This window comes from Doryrhamphus excisus, linkage group LG9, assembly GCF_037039965.1.
Source record: "Doryrhamphus excisus strain RoL-2023G ecotype Guam linkage group LG9, RoL_Dexc_Guam_v1.1, whole genome shotgun sequence".
NCBI lineage: Eukaryota > Metazoa > Chordata > Actinopteri > Syngnathiformes > Syngnathidae > Doryrhamphus > Doryrhamphus excisus.
The window spans coordinates 5620330-5644465 of record NC_136365.1 but is presented as its reverse complement, the minus strand read 5'-3'; the positions used below and the strand labels follow the sequence as shown (position 1 = coordinate 5644465).

The 24136-nt window shown below is 39.1% G+C and overlaps 4 protein-coding genes across 6 annotated transcripts; 2 read left to right on the top strand and 2 right to left on the bottom strand.

Moving 5' to 3' along the window:
• Nucleotides 1-2464: 2464 nt before the first annotated feature.
• Nucleotides 2465-12586, top strand: gtf2e2 (general transcription factor IIE, polypeptide 2, beta). Of its 2 annotated transcripts, none has more exons than XM_058068274.2 (8): nucleotides 2465-2683; nucleotides 4865-5045; nucleotides 9556-9638; nucleotides 10085-10192; nucleotides 10596-10778; nucleotides 10897-10990; nucleotides 11506-11621; nucleotides 12036-12586. In XM_058068274.2, exons 2-8 carry the CDS (start codon nucleotides 4886-4888, stop codon nucleotides 12153-12155), a joined length of 864 nt encoding a protein of 287 aa, XP_057924257.1. In that variant the 5' UTR covers nucleotides 2465-2683; nucleotides 4865-4885; the 3' UTR covers nucleotides 12156-12586. The 2 variants fall into 2 exon arrangements, with proteins under 2 accessions (XP_057924257.1, XP_078649409.1); XM_078793283.1 differs by having other exon boundaries at nucleotides 10596-10817.
• smim18 (small integral membrane protein 18) lies at nucleotides 4357-8500 on the bottom strand. 2 transcript variants are annotated; one of them, XM_058068298.2, is made up of 3 exons: nucleotides 8359-8500; nucleotides 5392-5749; nucleotides 4357-4976 (listed from the first exon to the last, which is right to left on the bottom strand). In XM_058068298.2, the coding sequence occupies exon 2, from the start codon at nucleotides 5742-5744 to the stop codon at nucleotides 5421-5423; it is 324 nt and encodes a 107-aa protein (XP_057924281.2). In that variant the 5' UTR covers nucleotides 5745-5749; nucleotides 8359-8500; the 3' UTR covers nucleotides 4357-4976; nucleotides 5392-5420. The 2 variants fall into 2 exon arrangements, with proteins under 2 accessions (XP_057924281.2, XP_057924290.2); XM_058068307.2 differs by lacking the exon at nucleotides 8359-8500 and having other exon boundaries at nucleotides 5392-6301.
• dctn6 (dynactin subunit 6) lies at nucleotides 11634-14641 on the bottom strand. Its single transcript, XM_058068286.2, has 7 exons — nucleotides 14505-14641; nucleotides 14275-14339; nucleotides 14047-14152; nucleotides 13883-13968; nucleotides 13416-13463; nucleotides 13192-13334; nucleotides 11634-13108 (listed from the first exon to the last, which is right to left on the bottom strand). The coding sequence occupies exons 1-7, from the start codon at nucleotides 14618-14620 to the stop codon at nucleotides 13016-13018; spliced, it is 657 nt and encodes a 218-aa protein (XP_057924269.1). The 5' UTR covers nucleotides 14621-14641; the 3' UTR covers nucleotides 11634-13015.
• A 96-nt stretch (nucleotides 14642-14737) lies between these two features.
• hgsnat (heparan-alpha-glucosaminide N-acetyltransferase) lies at nucleotides 14738-23965 on the top strand. The gene is made up of 18 exons (XM_058068238.2): nucleotides 14738-14999; nucleotides 15764-15882; nucleotides 15967-16103; nucleotides 17094-17209; nucleotides 17302-17371; nucleotides 17489-17558; nucleotides 18181-18284; nucleotides 18574-18650; nucleotides 18746-18776; nucleotides 18846-19006; nucleotides 19091-19206; nucleotides 19505-19626; nucleotides 20233-20359; nucleotides 20433-20519; nucleotides 20599-20676; nucleotides 21659-21729; nucleotides 21837-21949; nucleotides 22684-23965. The coding sequence occupies exons 1-18, from the start codon at nucleotides 14753-14755 to the stop codon at nucleotides 22863-22865; spliced, it is 2028 nt and encodes a 675-aa protein (XP_057924221.2). The 5' UTR covers nucleotides 14738-14752; the 3' UTR covers nucleotides 22866-23965.
• Nucleotides 23966-24136: the final 171 nt, after the last annotated feature.

Genomic DNA, 24136 nt, shown 5'->3' with positions numbered 1-24136 from the left:
TTGATCCATGTGCCTATCAGAGCTTGCTGTGCAGGTCCTGATAATGTGAATGTGAGTGTGATGCCTTCTGTGTCATCGTGGCAAGAATACATCAACATTCCTCCAGTGAGCAGGCTTCTTTTTCATTGTAGCTCTTCATTTCTCTGGCTACGTGCGCTGATGTTTCTCCCATCTCACATCCTGACATTCCATGTTCTGACATTGATGGTCCTAGTCAATACAAGGTGGGGTCGGCCTTGTAGCTTCCATAGACTTGTGGCTTTCACTACAGCACATCATATGTACTCTTGATCAGGGCCCTTTCTCTCTCAGGGTAGTAGTCTCACGGCCTGTTGTTAGCGTTTCTGTAGCATGCCAGGTTTTCATGGGCTGGGTTTGCTCCAGCTTTCTCATCAGGACTTGGGAGCAGCCACACGTTATTAACTATTAACTGAGCATCAAGGCAGATGGCTTTGGAAGGATGAGGTTACAACTGTTGACAGGGGTCTGGGACCCGGAAAAATTATTCCCTTATTTGAAAGGACCCCTATCAGTCACAAGCACTTACAAAATCATTGTTCTACCACTTAATTAACCTGCAGAAGTGCAGTTTTTGCAGCTTCTTCTCCTATACAAGCCATGGCTAGCAATGGAGGTGAAGAGGACTCTAAGGCAAAAAGCCAGCAACAGGGCCTCTATCTGCCAGTGCCCTACAAAATGTTTTGTTAAAATAAAGTATTTTGGTAAATTGGAAGTAGCAACAATGACCAACAACACATGCTTTTATACGTTTATATATTATATAGCATTATTTTCCCACAGTGGTGAAAGAAATGTTTTATTTCAAACCCTCTGCCAAATTATCTATGACTGGATATATACTGTATGCAGCAACTGAGGAGTAATTTTTTAAAAGCCCTCTTCCCCTTACTCCCCTACTGCTCTCAGTGGCTCATATTCCACTTTCTGCTACTTGAGCATGCTCAGCTCTCTATTTGCTTTTAGTGACCTGGATAGTCGGTGGCCTCACGTCACCTGTTCTCTCACCTCATTACACAGCAGCGGAGTCAGGCAGTCAGTAAACTAGTAGCCCCTGCAGCTTGGAACACTCAGTCTCACTGCAGTATCATGAAGTTATGGCTGGTTGGGTCTCCCTGTCAGGACATGTTCGCGAGCCATGATGCGAGATGTCATCATTTTTATTGATTGATATACAGACACAATAATATTGAGTGCATATAGGCACTTCATAAAATCCTGGACTTCATGCTTCAGACTCAAACGATCTGTTGAATTCCGTTGTAATTGGTCACACACCCAAGCACTCTTGAGGACCGCATACATAGGTTGTGCAGGCAATCTTCAACGCCCGGATCATATTAACGTCAATAGGATTGACTGGTGTTAGAAAAAAATGAGAGTGCAGAGCCATCCAAAACTTATTTCAGTGCATATAATTATCACTCACTTCATAACTCTTAATTCGAATGTGCAATTTTCTGCATTTAAGTTTGCTGCACTGTAATATATAATAAGTTGACTTTGCTTCAAATAAATATGCAAACTCACTGCCTCCCAAAAAGTGATTACTTTATAGAATTTATAGAATTATAGAATTTACTGAATTATTGTGAATGTGCAGTACTTAAATTAAGGTAAATAATTGGATTATAGTAACTTGCTCATTTACAGGCAACCATCTTGCGAGATCAATACAAAGTGAACAAATGTAACAGTTACTGATTGTAAAAGTACCAGATGGAGGGGTAGGACTTAATAAGCTTTGCTTCTTCCTACTCCTTTTGGACATTTGGAACTGGGAACTGATTATGTGATGCTCTCAATTGTAATCTGATGCATGTTCAAATGAAATAAAACCATTACCATTACCATAACGTGCAATTCAACACACCTGTCAAAATTAAAGTTAATGTCATTTTAAGCAATTAAATTCTAGAAATTCTTAAAAATGTTTATCACTGTCCGTTATTGTGTATGTGTTTTACGGCATGTGCGGATGAAAAACGCATATTTGTCATACAATCTCAACTATGCCTTTGGGTTTTGTAATGAATGCACATCACTTTATTGCCCTATTGAAATGCATAAACGTTTGATAGTTACACAAAAAAAAATCTTACTGTCATCATGCCAGCCATGTCTTTGTATTTTGTTCCCTGTTTCAATGATCGCTTTGCAAAGACTTCAATAACATATGTTGATGAACACTCACTGACAACTTTAATATAAGCGCAGTAAGGTGTCAATACGTTCTAAAAACGATGACGTCATCTCCTGTTCAAATGAAAAATATAGTATGAATGTGTCATACTGTGTAAATTGTGGCGTTTTATTAAAAAAATGTTGAAACCAAAGCAAGCGGAACAAAAGCAAAAAAGAAAGACATGCATTTTCAGAAACGCATTTAGTTGCAATGCATATTTATATCCGCGAGTTGGCGCTAATGCAAGTAAACATTATTAACGAGTCACACTTTAGCAACACCAGAAGAAGTGGATCAACCGACGGAAGCACAACCAGAACAAACAGTTGATGTACATTTGCAAAGTTTTTAGTAAATACTTACTACAATATCCAAGCAGGAAGAACCACGTAGCAGCAAGTTTTTATTTCGGGGTTTAAAGAGACGACTATCCCAGTCGTCCCCCCCGGACTAAGCCTCGAAGAGGAGCAGTAGTGTTTGGTAAGTCGTTTGCTAACGATAGGTTTAGCATGATGCAGTAATGACTGATAAGCTAATCATCATTTATTTACTGGCATTGACATCCATGCTTATGTTCTCTAATGATATATGAAACCAACAGCATCTGGAAAATTCAGATTAGGCGCATTACGAGCACATAAACCCACCGAAGCAGCTAGTCTTAAATGAGCTAATCTTACTAAACTTCTGCTAGCACACGTATTGCTTATACCAACTTCATCAAATATGTTGCGGACAGCATTGTGTTCTACTCAAAAGACTCATGGTGTTTTGTTTGTTTTTTGTTCTCTAAATACTACTCCTCGGAGCTCGAGTGTCAGCACGTTTGTTTAACTTTTAAATGATACATTTCATTGTATGGATTATGATGCGTTGGTATTCAGTGTGGTATGGATTATATTTGTCAATATGCAGTTGGCACAACACTACCTCTTTCAGTTTAGATTAAAATAATTATAAGGCTGGAGTCACTGGAGATAGCAGGTTTAAGACCTATTAAGGAGCCGTAATATGGAAATTGGCAGTGAGGTGCCCAGAAGCCTTGTTAAAATTCTGAAACTGTGCATCTTTTTTTTCAAAATTATGAAATTAAGATTGCCCTAGAGATGCACCCTCATAACAACAAAAGTAGTATGTTCATATGGGAATCAAGACACTGCAGATAGTCAGTCAAATTAGTCAGTAGACTCACTTTGTATATTATGCCAGCACTGTGGGCTAGTGGTTAGCATGTTGGCCATGTACACAGTCAGGACATTGGGATGATCTGGGTTTCAATCTCCGTTGGGCGTCTCTGTTTGGAGTTTGCTTGTTCTCCCCACGCATGGGTTTAATCCGGGTACTGCGGCTTCCTTTCACATTCCCAAAAACATGCATATTAGGTTAACTGGCAATTCCAAATTTTCCATCTGTATGAATGTAAGTGTGAATGGTTGTTTGTCTATATGTGCCTTGTGCTGTGTTTGTCCACGGCTGTCAGTGTTTCCAGCTCCAAGAAGCGCTATTGTCCACTTAATCCCCTTTTTTATATATACACTGTAACACTGTATTTGTCCAACCTACTAAAACAACATGTTTGTAACATTAAGGAGTGGTTCGGTCAGAAAAGTTGTTAACGTTATAGCATTTTAACAGCAACATTACTAACTTAGCCTGTTTGCTGAAGAACGCCAAAATGATCAAACATATTTACTAACTAATAGTTGTCAGTTTTGTGAAGTGGTAGATGTACCGTGTACACGCAGCAGACTCATCTATCTGTGGGTGGGTCAGAGTATCATGTCAATGATGGACATTTTCTTTTTATGATGTCATGAACACTGAAATTCAAAGCGACCGTTCCTCAAATGTCAAAAGTACTTGATTACACCAACAAGGAGATAAATTAAAGATCCATGAGGTTAAGTAAATTGTATATGGTTACAATACTGTCAGAATGTTCTTTTAATGTGACATCACTGACACATCCTGGTGCGTAGAAATCAATCAAACAGCAGTGGTGCTTTATTTTAACCCAAAACCTAGGTTTTGTATTAACAAATGAATGAAAATAGACTGAAAATCATGTGGGTATTTCATTCCTTAGTGATAAGTATACATGGCATAAAGTTTATGTGAGAAAGCACATTCAAAACCAATATTTTCAATTATACTTTATTTAGTAAAGTGACACTGAAATATGGGTTGAGAGTGAGAAGCCCAGTGGGGGGGGATCTCAGGGTACCTACACGATACGATGCAATTCGTGATACATAGCTCATGATAATGATCTTAATACAGTGATTGTGACATCAAAAGAAATTAAGAATTTCATACTTTGTATTTTGCTGCATTCAGCTGGAATATGCTCCAGTTTACCTGTGAGCATATTTTAACCAGAAAATAAGCAACAGTATCGCAAAAACGATGATGTTTTAGTGCAACATAAGCGTAAACGGGATTTTAGTTGGTTAGTTTAGTGTCTTACAGTGATAGTATTTTAAACTCATTCAGCAAACATGTCTCTCAAGTAGATAAACTAGTAGATACATAACAAAAATAATATTTACTGTAGTATGGCAGTAGTGCCCTATATTTTGTAGTGGCGGTGCTCCGCAATCAATTACATGTAGCAGGAAGTTTGTAAATTACAATGAATGCATTGTACTTTGTCCTGTCCAGATATTTCAACCACCAGTCAGAATGGATCCAGCACTACTGAGGGAGAGGGAGCTCTTCAAGAAGAGAGCTTTGTCCACACCAGCTGTAGAGAAAAGACTTGCTGCGTCAGACTCTGGATCACACAAGAAAAAGAAGCCCAAATTAGACAAGGAGGGCTCATCTGGGTCCAAACAAAGCGCTGGTGAGTGAAGAAATCATAGGAATATAAATCGATACATCTATGTAGTAGATGAATTGTTACACCCATAACTCACATCCTTGCTTACATACTACAAATATTTTTTTCTATAAGATCATAACTCTGGCAAAGCCACACATTAAACACATATGACAAGTTATTCAACATTTTTGTCGTAAGGCATAGGAAAGAATACTTTGCTCAATGTGAAACCAAATAACTACAGAACCACACATCACCTCATGTAGAAATGCATGTTAAACTATTTCAGTTATGTCAATGCTTCTCAGATAGTGGGGCACATTATTGGTGTCGGGGTCGTGAGAGGAATGGGGAGTAATGTATGTACCGTGGTAATACTTTTCCCTTGCCATGCTTCTATAACACCTCTGAATCAGGTTCTGGCTCCTTGTAAATGCTGGTCATCAGTTTGCTGCAGTTGCTTGGCCCCTCCTCTTGGGGTTCTTGATGCATTTTTCCTTTGGCGCAGCAGCCGCAGTCCAGGACCTCATAGAGAACGGCCATGGCCGCTAGAGACAACACGGTGAGGATGAAGAGCAATAGGATAACAAAGCAGGCCACATTCCAGCCGTCGTGGAAGGGGTAGATCTCCTGCACCTGCTGGGAGACTTGGGAGAGTGGGTTGGCCTCTCTGTGCCGGGACAGATTATTTGTGTCTGACATTGCTGTGACGTTGGCCATGATTTCTGGTTGGAAATAACATAAACAGAGAAATTGTTAAAGTGGAGACAAAGCGAAGCCGTTGGTCCATGCTGAATTTATACACAATTTATACACATACGCCTGTTGATTGTTGCTGAGCGTATCAACATAAAAGACTGGTGTCAATTTAGTTGCGATAAACGCAAGTGGGTGCATAGCTGTGGCAATGGTAACTTTGCTGCCCAGGTGAACTTTACTCCATTCATGTCATCCATCCTTTTGCTTGTATAATACAAAATAACAGGTATCTTTATTACCACATCAAAAAAATTTCTCAACCTGTAATCTTTTTTTAAAAATTATTTTTACCCCAGCCTATTCAACAAACTAGTTTTTCTGTTCATTTAGGATGTCAAAATCCTGTGCATTTGTAAGATAAATGCAATGAAACTAATTCTTCTTCGGACCATAAGGGTTGAGACTGACTCTCTTGGTCGCATCCACATAGTACACTTCATTTAGCCTTGAAAGGTGCTTTTTGCCATGGTTTGGTATTTCAATCGAGGTGCCAGCATTCAAACATATAGTATCTCACTATATGTCACTATATCTCGCTTCCTGCTCAGAGTGTGCGAGGCACACTCCATGTAATACACGCACTGAAAAGATGATGTGTGCACAAATGAAAGGAAACACAGCTGGAATAGGTGCAGATTCTGCAAAATCTAGAATGTTTTCTGTGCGGGTTATTGTGTGTAGCTGCGCTATAGGGACCACAACTCAATACAAAGGGTCGAAAAATGAACATAATAATAATAGGTCCCCTTTAAAGAAAATGCTCATTTTCACTCTACACTTATTATTGGCCCGTCACACACAGCAACCGCCTCTCCCTAGACGGCGGCAGCAGCCACAGAGGAGCTTAGCGTGCCTCATTCACATACACAGTGCAATTGGAAGTTGAAAACGGCTTGGCCATTGTTACAATGCCTCCACTTTATTAGGTTTTCTTCAACTAGCCACTATTTTGGTTTGTATTTAAAGTTATTTGGTACACTTGTTCCGGGGATACCCAACAACTAAGTTGGGGTGGCATGAGCACTTTTTTTCCCTTGAAATGTGTTTTTGTCTTATTCCATGAAGTCATCATAAAACAGGCACCAGACTCTTACCGTGTACGTCAGGTCTGCGCAGCATTTTACAGGCGAATTCACATTTACAATACAAATTCACATTTGAGTTGTCAGTGCACCGTCGCGTATCCCCAACTTCTATCCCTCCTTTGCTCATTTTTGGAATACAGCTCTATTTTACTCTCTTGTCTTCTAGAACAAGATTGACATATTATTGGGTACTTGTGCTAGCGAAACAAAAGGACATGTGATTATGTGTAATCAACTTACTGTCAATATCTAAAGTTGTTCATATTGACAACCATGCCTTTTCTTATGTTACGTCCTTGTGAAACTGACTAACTTTTTGTCATCCACTGTCTTCGTTGCAATGAGCACTGGTTACATAACGCAGCTCTTTATTTTGTTAAAAAGCACAAGTTTATTTTGACACCCATAGTTGTTTTCCGGTGTTTCTCCAACTAGTATGCTACTGAATATCTGTGTAAACACATCATAAATAGACAAATCACAATGTGCCAGAGACACACATGAGATGCGCATGTGTGTCAGAATGTGTGAATTGGCAGACTGATTAAAATAGAAGCGATTTGAAAGTGTATGCCATGCTGCTGCGTATGCGCTATGTGACACATCTAGTGTGAATTTGGGGTTTGAGGTAGTTCATTGTTGATTTGTTACGTGTTTTATTTTTTGGTTCATTACCGTGATTAAGAGGCTGGCTTTTTGTTTGATGACCGGCATCCTTCGTTTTCACTCACTGTGTGGGGTTGTTTGCTGAAGTGCTTCTGCTATGTGAGTTATGATGCCATCTGCTTTGTGACTACACACTATTCACTTCATACTGATCACTTTTAAGGTGAATTTGAGCGAGTAGATGGCACAAAATCTTACCAAAAAAGATATGTCGTTATTTGTGGTGGCTCGCCAGGTCCAGGGGAGGCCAGGGAAGCCCTGCATCTTTTTCTGTTTGTCTGTACTGTTGTTACAATTTCCTCTTCCTTAATAAATCCAGTATCATCTTCTCTTCAGCTCATTGCCATGACAACCGATAAAATACTACTGCACCCATCTACTGCTTCTAACCATAAGGCCTTAAATTAACTCCAAACCCAGTACTCCCAAAGGTGCAGTCAATCTCCCAGTCATACACCAGATACAACCTAATGCTCTCCCATTAGCACAGCTGTCACTCCCTCATTGATTTGTCAATGAGAGCTCCAGTTTCCACCTCCACAAACACACAAGTGCACATTCATGCTATTCTATAGGAAGCCATGTTTATTTTATTGCATTCATGTTCCGTCTTGCCCTAAATGACATAACGGTTCTAACGGTTCATAATGGTTGTTAGCAAAGCTTCTAAGCATCGTTATGACATCCTGCATCCATCTATGCTAGATAGTGCGGAATATTGTTGCTAGAATGAATATTAATGCGACATCAGTCACACAGTGAGACGGAGAACTGCGTGGAGACCAAATGCATGACTCAAAAAAAAGAGAGAAATTGAAACCCACCTGCTTTTCCGGCTCAGTCTTGAGAGGATGCTAGTCAACAAATGCTCTCTCCTCCTTCTGCTGACCCACCTATCTCCTCTCGTCTACTGCTGTCCTCCCCCTGCATTCACTCCTCCTCAGTGCTCCCATGCACCACCAGCCCGCCACTCCTTGCAGTGCCTCTTGTCATTGGCTCTTTTCCCTTGGCCCTGCCTCAAATCCATTTGTTACTCGACCTGTCACTATTCCAGTAGCTACCGCCCACCAAGCAGCTCAGCAGTCGTAGTGGCTCCCTCCCACTGCTTGAATCATTCAGGAATCAGAGTGTCTCTTGGCTTTGCTTGGACCGCCTCTGCAGTTTCCAGAGACTGAGCAGCCTCATATGACTCTCAGCAATTAATGGGACCAACCGAGAAGACTACACTTGATTTTGTATTGAATTTTTAGGATACTTTGTTTAAATTACTTTGAAAGACCATAAATATATCTTGTTTATAAAGGATGGGCATTTGTGAAAATTCCTTATGACGTATTATTGTTGGTTTTGAATACAGTTATCCCTCTTGTATCGTGATCAATTGGTTCTAATCTCGACAACAATAAAATAATTTCCCCGACATAGGATTTCTTATTAATAAATATATTTTTGTAGTTCGAGCATAGACAATTTGTTCACAACCTTAAAAATATAATTTTTAATCATCATCAGAGCCCTATGGATATGAAATAACACCCCTAAAGTCACCTTTACATTTGTATTACCAATATAGCAGATGTAATACGATTACAGGAAGGTTCTGAACTTTTGTTTCCATGCCAGTGTTGTATTGAGCATATTATTGTTGCCCATTGTTCTGCCATGACATGGATGTAACTCGACTTCCATGTTCCATGACTTTCATGTTAACTTTCTTCAAGTAGAAAACCATATGAGACTGAATCACAGCGCCTCTGCTGGTTGCTCCCAAGTAGTGCAAAGCATTTTTGCCTCAGCTGCGTTATAAATAACCAAATCAATCATAAATTATGCCCATTCCCTCATTTTATACATGCAGCTTGCTAGAATCGTAACAAATCACATGAAAATAATTTGTAGATTGTTGACCTAAAGATAATTACATACATTTCTTCATATTTACTCATCTTCGATTCCTGTCATTTCCTTCCTCTTGTGGTATAATAGTCTCAACTGATTTTTCTTCTCTATTCTTTCCACAGAGTCCAGTAATGGCAGTTTTAACATTAAGACAAGCTCCGGCTACAAGTTTGGTTGCTTGGCGAAGATAGTAACTTATATGAAGGTAAGAAAACTGTCATGAGCTCCAATACGCAGTTCTGTCAGGTACTTTTCCTTTTTAAGAAGATAAACATGCCTTTATCTGCACTGTCAGGGGGGTATTCATTTAATTCAATTTACTACATTTCAACAACTATTAAAGTCATGTGTCAAAAGTGTCCTCTGCATAATATTTGTGCCCAAGTCTTTTGTTGGGGATGGAAACAGCTTGGTGATTGGCTGTTGCCATAACCGGACACAAATAGATGGATTGCATTGGAATATGTACATTGTTATGTGTCAGTTGTTCAGCACAGGGATTTAACATGTTTAAGCTTAAGTTTAAACTGCTGTGGCTGTGTTTGTGTTCTGCAGATGGTCTTAAAACTACCACCATATTTTTAAAACTGTCATTACTACTGTGTGACTTAATCACTCGCAGCGATGTGCTATTTCATCCTTGTTTGGTAGACAAGACATCAGAATGGCGACACACACTTCCTGACGCTGGAAGAAATTCTGGATGAGACCAAACTTCTTGACATTGGCATGAAACAGAAGCATTGGCTCATGACAGAGGTTTGCACAAAACATTGTACCAAAGTACTGCATTGACCCAAAATTTGTTTTATCTTGAAAAAAAGTATGAAAAAGTAGAGATTTTAACATACAAACCAACAGGTGGCATCCAATAAACTCTCCCCAACTGACTCAGGGCTTTTCTTCCTGTTGCTTTAACACACACCAATAACACTTAGAAAAACATTTTGTGTTCCACATTATGTAAGGTAGTAATATAAAATATTTTCCCAAAGATGTCTGGGAGAAAAAAGAGGGTTTGGCTTACAGTCAGTGTTATCTTATATGCAGGTCAATGCAGTACTTACCATTTAGCATCACTTTAATGGATGCCACAACTTAAAATACTAATGCTACTTTTCCTGACTAATCATGGACACTACGCCCTTTCTTCTCACTGCAGGCATTGGTTAATAACCCAAAAATTGAGGTCCGGGATGGCACATATGGCTTCAAGCCCAAATACAACCTGAAGGACAAAAAAGCTTTACTGAGGCTGCTAGACAAACATGACCAGTTAGGCCTGGGAGGTGTGCTGCTGGACGATGTCGAGGAGGGGCTGCCCAACTCTGCTAAGGCCATAAAAGTATTAACAAACTCCAATCCAACATTCCCCCAAATATTGGTTGTGTTGCAAAAACACATTGATGCCGTTCCCATATTGTTGCCAGCGCCATAAAAAAATCTTATATTGTGTTTTTCAGGCCTTGGGGGATCAAATCACATTTGTAACAAGACCAGATAAGAAGAAAATCCTGTTCTACAATGATAAACACTGCCAGTTTCTGGTGGATGAAGGTGAGCCATCCAGTATCTAGTGACATGCAGGTGAGGCAGAGCATAATAACATAAAATAAATATTTAATTTAACTGTACTCTAAATAGTGCTGTCCTTGCTAAAATTAGCAAAGATATGCTTTTCCTGAAGGCGGTACTTCAGACTTGTGCTTTGATGAAATACAATTCATCACGGCAATGTGTACACACAACTTGGGGTTTATCCAGACTTCAATGAGGTACCTTTTCAAACTGAAAGGGAGCAGACAATTAGTCAAAATGCAAGATATTTTCATGTTCTGCTTAGTTAATTAATTTGACGACCAGTGAACCTCACCACAGGTCACCGGTGCTGTCGGATAACTGTATATGATATAATTACTCAATACAAATAATATTACTTTTTAATAATAGGACCTCATACAAAACAATGGTTTTGCGAATTCTGGTGCGAATTCTATCACAGTATTATTTTCTGAATATAAGGTAGTCAAAAACTAATTTTCTGCTTCAAATCCTTCAATGTCCAATGGTAGAATTTCAGAAATTGTGGAGAAGCATTCCTGTGGATTCCATGGATGAAGAGAAGATTGAGGAGTACTTGAAAAAGCAAGGCATTTCCTCAATGCAGGAATCGGGACCAAAGAAAGTGGTCAGTATCTTCTGTTTTGAATCGGTTTTAATAATAAAAATGTCATCTCCTTGATCAGTTTTTAAATGCTTTTCAAATTTGTCAGACTTGATGAAACTAATTTACAAACCAAGTAAACTAATTTACTAAACAAGTACAGTATAGTGGTTCCAGTCGTCGACAACCATGCATTATTTGTTTCCTAAGGATCTGAAGTTTAAAGGAACATTTTTTTCACCAACATTAGGTTAAAGTTCTACATTAGCAAATGCACACCCGCTGTGGTTGTGGAAGTGTGTGATTCAACCAAACTCCTCCTTTGCAACAGTCCCAAATCTTTTATTGCCTCTCACATTTCACCAGAAGTAAACGGTAACATTCATTGGAAGACACCAGTGCCAAGGCTGTTCTGACTTATGTTTGTGCTTCCTGCAGTTACCAGTTCAAAAAAGGAAAAAGCAAGCTGGTCAGAGAAAGAGACACTTCAAGACCCACAACAACCATTTGGCAGGGGTGCTGGAGGACTATACAGATGGTGTGCCAGCCAAAAAGTGAAATTAAATTCTTGATATACTCTATTAGCTGCTTGTCCTGTTCTCGCAGTCTATGTAAATAACGACTACTTTGTGGAATCCACGTCAGCTGAAGGACATTTTGAATTATGTAAGATCTTTTCAGACATCATTGAATTGGATCCCACCACTTTTACAAAGGGAACGAGGCAGAAATATTTGTGTATATAGTTTTTCTTACATTTACTTTAGCAAAAGTGTGTTTGTGAGTATATGGAGGACATTTGGGGCAGTGCTCCTAAAGTACAATAGGCACAGTTTTCTACACTTAACAAAAGTGCAGAAGGATTGTGTTGTCTCACATGTGATCTCACAAATCACCTTTGATGCCAACACTTAAGAGTTGAAGTTGCATTCTGTGGCAGCGTGCCATCCTGCTTTTAATAAATGATGTCAGTCTGGTGTCATTACAAATATTATGTTGTCCCTTTATTCTAGGTTTTTGTAGAATTTGAATAATTGTAATACAGCCGTTTTAAGAGTACTTCAGGGGAGGTGTGGCAGCTTGAGAATAAAGGAAAAAATTGTGTTAAACCCAATAATCTGAGCTAAAAAAGGGGGGCAAACTGGTTACTGAGACTAGTTCAAACATGGGGAAAAACTTTAAAACGAGTATTAATCCTTCAGAAATGACACTACATGATTACGAGTGCAAAACGAAGCATATTTAATAGATTATATTAGTATGGACAGCAGGATAAAAGGTGAACTGCTTAATCAGCTGTGGTAGTTAGTAGAAAATAGCAGTATGGAAAAGTACTGATGAAAATAAGTATTAACACTTCCTTTCAGCTTTAACTATTTGCCTTTTAAAATAAAACTTTTACACAACTTGTCCTCAGTCTAGCTAGCAGCGTGATTGGTTTTCACAGTTTTCTTTAAGTGGTGATAGTTGGGCAAAATCTTCATGAGGAAGTCCAGCTGAAGGGTCTGGGGCTGTAAGATATGAAAAAAGACAAAAACCTTAAACCAATTTTTTTTTAAATTTTGGACATACTATTTTTGGGGCAACCATGTACCTGTGGTCTCTCTGTCTGCACTCGCCTCATACATCCTGAGCCATAGATGACTGTGTTCTCAGGTATGACCTCGCAGGTGTTCACCTGACAAAAGGCCCCGATGATGCAGCCACTGGTGAGAATGACATTCCTCCCAACGTCAGCTGGAGAACACAAAAGAGGGCAGGTTATATGCAATCATGAAAACATGACTGTTTACCTCTCTTCTGTGATATTCATCTCACCTTTTGATTCTATAACATTGTTATCACCAATTTTAAGTGCTTGTGACACTGGAGAATCAATTAAGGGAAATTATATTTGGACAAGTCAGACACTTTACAAAAATATTAAATTAGAGTTCAAACTAGCCAGCGATAATTTAGAGTACATGAAAAAGTGGGATGGAAAATGTAGCTCTCTTTGACCACTTGGTCATATGTTTTTTTCTGATAATTAAGAATTACTATTTGAGTTAGTAAAATATTGTGCATTATTATGTATAGATTTTATAAACAATGTTGCTTCATATGCCACTGTTTTGTACTAATACTACAGGAAGCTAAATAGCTAATTACAGCAACATGACCTGCAGGTATTTTCTTTTTTTAGACCACGGACCTAGTGACCATAGGAAAGTCGGTATTTGACTGAATACTCTAAATTGTAGAATTTACGGTACATGCGTAAATAAAGGTCATCAAAAGGATACCACAGCCAACTTCAAACACATTATTGATGCCAATGGTCATTGTCTTTGGCTCCACTTCGGCATCTGGTGTGATGTTCTCTGGGTAACTATTAGATAGAAATTCAGAAGCATTTAAAAGAGATACTTGGGACTTTTTGCATTAAAGTGGGTGTCAATAGCGTTACCTGTTGATGATGACAGCTTGTTCCTCGATTAAATTGCCTTCTCCAATAACTATGGGCCCTGCCTCTGCAATGATACGCGCTTTTGGGTGGACCACTGTTCTTGGGCCTAAGTGGTGAGAAGAGTACTTAAGATCGGATACTGTGCAAGGAGATTTGGCTATGCGGTAAACGTAATACATGGATAGTAGTGATTTTGTTTTGCCATCGAGGCCAAGCAAGACTTCTTACCTATCGTGACATCCCCTCTGATCTCACTTTCAACACATACAACGGCCCCTGCAGCTATTTTAACACTGCAAAAATAAATAACAGGACATTAGCGACACTGACACGTAGAATTGCTAGTTTAGCTCGCTCACCTCGCCCTATAGCATAGCCACACTTCAACAGGAATATTCACTGGTCGTTTGGCTTGTTATGAGCATTAAATAACGTAACTTACGACAAAATTATATTACCTTTTCTGTGCGTTTTGTTTATCCGTCATTGTAATGGCTGAAGGGAGGCTCCAGAGTCGACACTCTACTATGCTCGATAATCGATTTGACAGCCTGCCATCGACGTTAACGCGCATGCGCCACCTTCGCCGCCTTTGATGCATTCAATTGATTTTGTAATAAAATGTACTTTTCATATTTTTCATATTTATTTGTACTCACACAAAACAAAATAATGGGTTGGTGACTATTACAATAAGGTTAGCATAATGTACTTTGACCCTTCTCGCTTCCCCTCGTACCAAAACAAGGCTGGTCGGAAGTGGCATCTCTTTGCTATGGCAAAAAGGAATCACAACAAAAACACTAAAGAGACGTCGTCGGTCAGATCAGCAACCAAGGCACATGACAAAGAAATGGCACAAACATCAAGAAAACATTCCATGTTTTATGTTGCAATTGTTGTAGTATTTGTAGCTGTTTGTGTGGCTCCATTGACAGCTGAAATATTTTCCCGTAAGTATTCGCAGCAAATCTAAATTTGAGATAGGTTAGCTTACAAGCTAATTGCTAAAATGCCTTGAAAACAAACTCAGATTTATTACACCGCCTTCGATGCTTATGCTTACGATTACTCCTGTAGCTGGCTGTCTGGCTTGACGAAACGATTTATATCTATCTACTCCGTGTGACATGACAACGCGAACTTCAAAGTGACACCAAAACTGAGCACAATTAATTCATAGAAATATTTCGAAAATGACCTTCAGACCTTTGAAATTCCCTCTTGGGGGTAATTGTCGGATTAGATCATCATGTGACTTTGAAGCCGTCACGAATCCAGACCACGAGCTCACATGCCTCCTTCGCAGACATTAACATTAGTGTATCATTTCGTCCTCTCTCTGTGCTCAATTTTCTCATTGATTGTCCTCATTTTCCTAATTTGGCATGAACTAAGTTTAATGAAATAATGCTGACAGGAATTCACTTCTTTGAGGTATGTTACAGTATGTTTGTATATTGTAATGACTGTATGAGGGCATTAAAATAGGTTCTTCCGATTGATGAAACATTTGAAATAATGGATTGGGTGCTTTTTAATGCGACAATTAAGCGTAAAATGTGGATCCGATTGTATTACTATATATAGAAACCATTCCCTCATGTGTAGGTGTGGTCATTCTCAAAGAAAAAAAGGAGGAACCTCATCTTCACTGCATCCTCTTTGTGTCTGCACACTTCATAGATCTAAGATGTACGTTTATGTCTCTCTGCAGCTGGTTTATCTCACTATAAGCAACACACAAACTTAAAGATGGATCAGGCTTTTCTGACTGTCATCAATGAACTGGACACCGAGGTAGCGGTATCCTGGGTGTCGCAGCGGTGCTATCAGGTAAAGTTAAGAGAGAAACATACAAAGTTAATTTGTTAATTTGTCTGTGGATAGCTAACATTGTTTTTATTTTGGATGTGCTAGTGTCTTTATCAACAGCTTGGGGTGGTCCCGGCTGTGACAACTCCAGGTCAACCAAGCTCTCAGGAGTTCACTGTAAGCACGCAACATGAAATTACACTACAACTCAACAGCACTACTGTCAGCCAAGACCTCTGCAGGTATGTAAAGAAAATACACAGTTTTGTATATTCAAAGTAGGCGATGTATGTAGTGTATATACACTACTCTGGGTGTTATGTGAATGCCTTTTACTTTTATTCATACTTCCATAAAATTGATGTGAAATGTTCTGGGCCACTTGTTGACCTCCAATTTGTTACACATTGGAGTCAGTTGTGTGTGTGAATCAACTTCTTGCATTTTTAAGATGACTGTTATTGATGAGTCGTTATTGATGAGTTGACAAGTTGTTGGATGACTGTTTCACTGATGACCATTATTTTAGAATTGCATGGTCTGGCTCACTTCCATTTTTAATTTACTCTTTTCTTGACATTTCAGTAGCAACAAATTGACCTCTCCAGTACTACCTTTTAACTGATGTTCACAAGGATATAGTAGTACCACACTGTGTTCCAAATATTGTTATTATGCAGGCAGAGGGGGTAGCAAGTACTTCAGAACTTGGAACACTTGTAGGAAGGCTTGATTAACCTCCATTTGTGCAGAACAGTTTTAAATTGTTGACAGTAACAGTCGGTAGCAGTTTTTGCAAGTCTTTAGTGAAGAATCATTCAGAAACACAGTGCCTCGGCTTTTGTTTCCTGCCACTCATTTTCCCCACCTTTGTGTGTAACCTGCCTCTTCTTTTTCCGCTGAGCATCGACATGAACAGCACCACAAACTTTGACTGACCATGTGCAGTTCTAAGAAAAAGTAGATGAGTCACTTCACAGAATAGGCTATCGTTGTTCACTTAAAAGAGTCATCCCATTGTCAATGACCCCTCACCCTTTTAGGACTTTAGGTGAGTAAATGTGGACCGCTTTATGTTTTTTCCATGGCCCCTAATCCACTTAGTCCAAGATTGTTCCTTTTACAAGATTGCATTCTCTGATAACTATATTATAGTATGTACTGAGTTACTGATGAAGAACTGAACATGGATCAGTGTCACTAAAGATAATCACATGTGCTTTCTCCCGTAGAGTTCCGTTCCACTTTGGGGAGCATGGAAACTATTCTCTATGGGTGAAAAATACAAATACTTCAGCGGTCAATTGCTCCATTGTAACTGATGCAGATCCTGTCAACAGTTACATACGTGAGTCCTACACATAACTCTATACACATGCATGATGTTGCATCTTGTGATACAGTAAATGTTATGTCTCACTCTGTATGTACTGTATACAGCCATCTTGGTAGCGTTCCTCGTCTTTGCTGGATTGGGGTTAATGTCTGCTCTTCTAAGAGCTATAGTGGGGTAAGTCATGATTGTGTATACGCTCATTATTATTGTATTAAACATTAATAATGCCCAAATTTCATGTATTTTGGATGTGAGCTGGACTGTCTAACCAGTTTCACATCTCATCCCAAGATTGGATCTTGTGAGGGGCATCCTCTTCAGAATCGGTGGTACCTTTGAGACAGAGAGGCTCATCAACTCTGTGAGTGAAATATAACTATGTTCTATATATGTATATATATATATATGTGTGTGTGTGTATATATATATATATATATATATATACACAAATGCATCATCTGGCTGTTATGATTTTTACACACACTCCCAAGAATTTCTAAAGGGTCATACAGTGAATGGAAGATAAAAAAATAACTGCTCTTGTTAAGGAATAACAGTCTGTAAAATGTTTGTCATATGTACAGTGAAAACACAATGGAACACTGAGCAATTAAATTGTTACTTTTCTAGTTTGCCTCCACAAAAACAAAGATAAAGGGAAACAAGTATATATGAAAGAGGAGGTAGAATCTACAGTGTGTGTACTAGACAGTGTGTGTACTAGAGTTGGCTTGCAAAAAATAAATTGTGCACCTGTAATAATGTGCAAAGACGTAAGCATTGCAGAGGCATTGCCCAGTGTAGACATTCAAGTACAGCACAAGCAAAGAAAAAGATGTGGAATTGATGTCTTGATTTTTTTCCAAACTCATTCATACAGCTGTCATTATGTTTAACACTGCTGTGTACAATATTTTACTGAGTAAGTATGTATCTAATGAATTTATGTTAACATTGAAAATGAATAAATGTCAACCCCTCAGGAACTCGGCTCTCCTGGTAGGACAGTGACACCAGTTACTGACAACATCCTCCCCCCGCCACCTAGTCCCAGCAAGAGGCTACGATCGTTGGACACATTCAGAGGGTCATTTGGCTTTTTCTTGTATCAATATGACACACTTAGCAATGGAAGAGCTTAATAGTAAAATCAAGAATGTCAATCATTGTAACATAGGGAAAGATAGTAATTTCAGGGGGGGGTTTTGTGTTTTTTTTTTTTTTTACAAAATGCAAAGTGATTCCAAACTTTGATAACCGCTGAGTACCCAGAATAAATGAGATTACATCTCATTTGTTTTATGTAATACATTTTAAAAATTGTAACTAGACTTTGCGGACCCCCTTTATACTGTATATCATGTCATGTCTGACAGGATCTCCTTGGTTATTATGGTGTTTGTCAACTATGGAGGAGGGCGATACTGGTTCTTCAGACATGAAAGCTGGAACGGTGAGGCTCTTGAGTTTCAGTGACGTTAACATGTTTTTTTTTTGTTTTTTTTTGCTTATTCTTGCTTCTAAAAAGGACACGTTGTGTCATTCCAGGTCTTAGTGTTGCAGATCTGGTCTTTCCCTGGTAAGGATTGTATTATTGTTGCACATCTCATTTTTGTTTGTCATGTTTACATTATTCCTACTCTTCCAGGTTTGTTTTCATAATGGGAACATCCATTGCGCTTTCAATCAATTCCCTGCTCCGCTCAGGCTCGAGGCGCACCTCACTGCTGAAGAAAGTAGTGTGGAGGAGTCTGCAGCTCTTCATCATTGGCGTCCTCATCATCAATCCCAACTATTGCCTGGGGCCTTGTGAGTTTTGAGCTCGTCTTTGTGCCACTCTCGCTTGTTCATTTCATCTTTGGAAATAACTCCGCACTCACAACTCAATCACAGTGTCATGGGACAACCTGCGGATTCCAGGTGTGCTACAGCGCCTGTCCTGGTCATACCTGGTTGTAGCTTGTCTGGATCTGTTGGTTGCCAGAGGTCACGTTGACATCCTCCCAACGGTTAGTGACATAAGAGAGCCATGACAATATAAATTGTATGTACCATAATTGCACTCAGTAAATGGAGAGAGAAAAACAGATTTATATACAGTATTTATAACCGCACATTACCATGTCATGAAAAGTCATGATGATATTGTGAGTCAGACTATTGTATTGAGTAATGACCTTTGATTTCTGTTGACACACGCGTCATGAGTTCCATTATAGCTTGTGATTAGTTCCTGACAAAGAAAACGCTACCGTTTCCTCACTGACTTGCAAGCGGCAAAGTATTTAACCACTGACTTTATCCTAGAATGCATGGTGGTCCTCTTGTGTTGATGTTCTGCTCTACTGGCCCGCCTGGCTCTTTGTGGTCCTCTTAGAAGTCCTTTGGCTCTGCCTCACTTTTCTACTTCCTGTGCCAGGCTGCCCAAGGTGAGTTAAACGGTGAAATGCATTACTGTGTGCAGTAGTCCCGAAACCTTTTTGACAGACAGATTAGTTCATCCATCCATTTTTTTTATGCAGCTTATTCCTACTAGGGTTGCGGTGGTATGCCGGAGCCTATCCCAGCTGTCTTTGGGCGAGAAGCGGGGTACACCCTGTACTGGTCGCAGACCGGTTCATGTTTCCACAAATTTATTTATGTATTGTGTAAAACTAAGACGGTAACAACATCAAATTAAAACAACAATTCTGCACATTAACACTCAAAAACATCATCCAAACTTGCCTTTATGCATACCCATATAGTATCAGCATTAATGACCAAATATGAGGTGAAAGAAAAAGGAGGAAAATACAGTATAGTCATGTATCTGTGGTTGGGGACCCTTGCTGCATGTAATGTGTGTGTAACTAGCGAGTGAAGTCATGTAAATGATGCGTTGTTTGCTACCAACATTGCTCACACGTTTGTGACAAGTGTAAAGTACATCAACAGCAGCTTTCTATACCTAGTCTAGGATAGTTAGGCCTAGGCAGAGGTTCATGAACTAAAAAGTTCAGTTTTTAATTTGACTTTTCTCTCCTTCGTATCAGTGGTTATCTTGGTCCAGGCGGCATTGGGGACATGGGCATGCATGCCAATTGTACCGGTGGAGCAGCTGGTCTTGTTGACCGCTGGCTGCTCGGAGAAAACCACATCTACCAAACACCATCATCACAGGTTAGTGAGAGATGATATGCATGTGAATGTGCTAATCGCAAAGTGTGTAGCCTGAAGTACATTTTCATTGAAGGTCATATACGACACTCATGTGCCATACGATCCTGAGGGTGTTCTTGGCAGCATCAACTCCATCCTTATGGCTTTTCTTGGGTTGCAGGTATATCTGTAACAGCATGTCTGTCTTGTCTGCCTGGTGTCTACTTCACAAGTCCTATGATTGTTGTGTTTTTTCACAGGCAGGAAAGATAATCATACATTACAGAGATCTTCACTCAAGTATTATATCAAGATTTCTTATTTGGGGTCTCTTTTTGGTAAGAACATTTGCTTTGCACACTAATTTGGTAATCAAAATCAAATAAGACCCTCTGATGTAATATAGCTTTGTTGCAAATTACAACTGCAGTAATTAGCCCTATCAGGATAACAAATTTTGGTGGTTGACAATTGTGCTATTAATTACCGATATTCAATAATTTCGACTTAAAAAAACAAAACAATTATCACTAAGATTATCTTTGTGTCATGTCACATTTGAGCCACTAGTTGGTACTCAAGTGTACTGAACCTGCCATATTGCGCTACGAATCAGGGGGTGTCACAACTACACACGCAGCAACACATTAGGTGGATTAAACCAAAAATACACTACCACCTACTATGTGAGCTCTAACCATGTGCTTGCCAGCCTTTTAAACAAAAACTGTACAGCAAAGCACTCTGGGAAACGAGAAGTAGTACGCTACACTATATAGATCATCTCTGTTAAGAAAAAAAACATGTCAATAAAACCTACACACACAGTTATGTATGGCCACACTGGAACTGTGGCATTCAGCTAACAAACTATCGCCTTTGTGCCGTCATTCATATTTGCGTCTGCTTACTAACTGCTAGCACTCATGCAGCCCCGCTACTAGCACAAAGAGGCTTAATAGCTGAGAATATGCTCACTCTCGTCTGTATTAATTTCATATCGAGCCAAAGCACACAGAAACATGCAGAGTGAACCCTGTTGTCATCCAGCCGGTGCGGCACAGAGAGACGTAGACGTGCATATATTTATATGTCAATTTATTGAGGGCTCATAATAACCAACCAGTTTTTTTATTGTTCGATAAATCTATATATCCATTATCATGACAGGCCTAGCAGTAATAAACTTGTTTGATTAATATGCAAATCTTTAAAGCATTATAATCCTTATCAAGGAACTCATTGTGTGCATTTGGGAAATATATAGTGGCTCCAGGACAATGTGGCATCTTGTAATATTTGTGTATGTATAACACACAGGGAGTCATTTCAGCTGTTCTCACCAAGTGTTCCACAGACCAGGGGTTCATTCCTGTCAATAAGAACCTATGGTAACACCGTTTTAAGTTTCTAAATTATTTGATACATTGTGCCACAATCCTTCATTATTGTAGTTTGAGTAAGCGTATAGCATGTAAAGTGTCATTCTTATTTCTAGGTCTCTGTCCTATGTGACAACACTGGCCTGTTTTGCCTTTGTGTTGTTTGTACTGGTCTACTACAGCGTTGATGTGAAAAAGTGGTGGTCCGGAGCACCTTTCATCTATCCTGGTGAGCATTTAATTCATTGACTATAGGATAGACATGAGCTTTGGTTGTTGATATACACATATGGCAACTAGCCACAATGTTTTTTTGCAAATTAGTGGGGTAGCTTTTGTGTAATTCTGCTATATAGCTAATAAACTACCAACATGTGTGAGAACAATACAGTACTTGTTGCTATTGTGCTGTTCTGGGCAGAGGTAATAATGCATGTTAAAGACTAGGTTTGTGAACGATAAACCGATGAGACAGGATATCCGGTTTGACAAGCAATACTGTTTTACTGGTAGAAGCCTCCTGGATCGATTAGAAGCAGCCTACAAGACTAGCAACCGGTTGACAGTCCATCTCTTAAAGAAACACGAGAGCCTGGGCCTGAGCCCTACCAATCTACTTTATCATATATTATGTATTGTGTAAAACTAAGACAGGAACATCAAATTAAAAGCACCTAATAATTACAGACCCATCCACCAGTACTAGCCTGGAGTTTGTAACATACAGGCTTGTTTGTAACTATTGTATCGAGACTCAAAAGATTATTCCTGTAGCTGGCTATCGGGCATCCCTGTTAATAACACAGTACCACTCTTGTCTGTATCAATTAGCTAAGCATGATTGTCTTTGTAAAAAAATGTCATTTTACACTTGTATTAGGAAATGGGAAACTTTAATAATAGAAGAAAGCTTCCACAATCATCATGACATCTAATCTTTCACTTTGTTTTGTTTTAAATCAGGCATGAACTCTATACTTGTGTATGTGGGCCATAAGGTGTTTGAGGACTACTTCCCCTTCCGGTGGCGCATGGTCAACACTCAATCTCATGCTGAGCACCTCACACAGAACCTGGTGGCTGTTTCCTGTTGGGTCCTTATCTCCTACGTTCTCTACAGGAAAAAGATTTTCTTGAAAATTTGAAAGATGGAGGGCGTTTGAATGAATGACTTTGCATTCAGCCAGAAAGGTTTTTTTGTGATCATTGCTGAAGTTATCTAAAAACGGCTTTTGGAAATGATGAGGCTATTTTATCACGTATGGACTATGCTTTTGTTCTCCTTTTTCCCCCAAATAGGTTATTTCGGTCGCATCCATACTGTATGTAGAACAGTTTGATGGCTTCTGACAGAACTTTACCTCAGCTGATATATCTCATAACTCGGGGAGAACTCTTGAGCATATAATGAATTAATTATAAAGTATATAATGAATGTCACTTTTCATCTTTATTTTCCCCAATATTTGCACTGTAGACTGGAGTAGCAGGATAGAAAAGTGATGGTCAGCTGGTTGGGTCCTTGTGAAGTTGCTAAAGGTTAAGCGCAATCAGCACTTGATGGATTATTAACTGTAATTTTTCAAGAATGGAAGCAATAACATATAGCTTTCTAGGCCCTTTGTGACATTTTCCTAGAAGACAATGTTCACTGTTCAAATCTCATGTGGAACTGACCAAGTGACAGCAAAAGCTATTGTGAACCCCCTCATAGTAAATGCCCAATATTAATCATTATTATTATATTAATATTATCATATTCTATACCGCTTATCCTCACAAGGGTCACGGGCATGCTGGAGCCTATCCCAGCTGTCTTTGGTCAAGAGGCGGGGTACACACTGGACTGGTCGCCAATTTGCAGTCGCCAATTAACCTAACATGTTTTTGGAATGTGGGAGGAAACCGGAGTACCAGGAGGAAACCCACGCACGCACGGGAAGAAATGCCCAATATTGCCAAATGTTTAAGTACAAAAGAGTATTAAAGTTCAATATCTCTAGCTTGATAATAATGTTCTCTGCGTATGCATGAAATGTGTGTTTTGATGTTCAAAAAAGTGTTTTTATGTTCTCATAAAGTCACCCACTTTATTTTACAATGCGACCAGGTCTTACAAGAGACCTGTCTTAAAATTGCTTTGAAAATCACATTGCTGTAACGATGATAAAATTGTTTTGTAACTTTTATACTACCAAAAGCTGGGTTCAAAAGGTTTATGTAATAAAATTATGCTGAATATTCATGTGGTTGAGCATCACTGTGGAATTTGAATGAAATGCAAGATGAAAGCTATTGTTTGCATGTTTGTAGCAGTACAATAATTTTGATTTTTTTTCTTTTTTTTTTTCTTAGACGATGACAGTTATTTTACTTAACCTGGATATAATGTGACAACGGGATTGCTGCATCTTGT

Coding starts and splice junctions, on each gene's coding strand:
- gtf2e2 (XM_078793283.1), top strand. CDS start 4,886: ATGGATCCAGCACTACTGAGGGAGAGGGAGCTCTTCAAGAAGAGAGCT. Junction 5,046..9,555: donor TGGGTCCAAACAAAGCGCTG/GTGAGTGAAGAA, acceptor TTCTTTCCACAG/AGTCCAGTAATGGCAGTTTT. Junction 10,818..10,896: donor CAACATTCCCCCAAATATTG/GTTGTGTTGCAA, acceptor TGTGTTTTTCAG/GCCTTGGGGGATCAAATCAC.
- smim18 (XM_058068298.2), bottom strand. CDS start 5,744: ATGGCCAACGTCACAGCAATGTCAGACACAAATAATCTGTCCCGGCAC.
- dctn6 (XM_058068286.2), bottom strand. CDS start 14,620: ATGCGCGTTAACGTCGATGGCAGGCTGTCAAATCGATTATCGAGCATA. Junction 14,340..14,504: donor AAACAAAACGCACAGAAAAG/GTAATATAATTT, acceptor TTATTTTTGCAG/TGTTAAAATAGCTGCAGGGG. Junction 13,335..13,415: donor CAATGTTATAGAATCAAAAG/GTGAGATGAATA, acceptor TGTGTTCTCCAG/CTGACGTTGGGAGGAATGTC.
- hgsnat (XM_058068238.2), top strand. CDS start 14,753: ATGTACTTTGACCCTTCTCGCTTCCCCTCGTACCAAAACAAGGCTGGT. Junction 17,559..18,180: donor CAGAGAGGCTCATCAACTCT/GTGAGTGAAATA, acceptor TCAACCCCTCAG/GAACTCGGCTCTCCTGGTAG. Junction 19,207..19,504: donor ACGTTGACATCCTCCCAACG/GTTAGTGACATA, acceptor ACTTTATCCTAG/AATGCATGGTGGTCCTCTTG.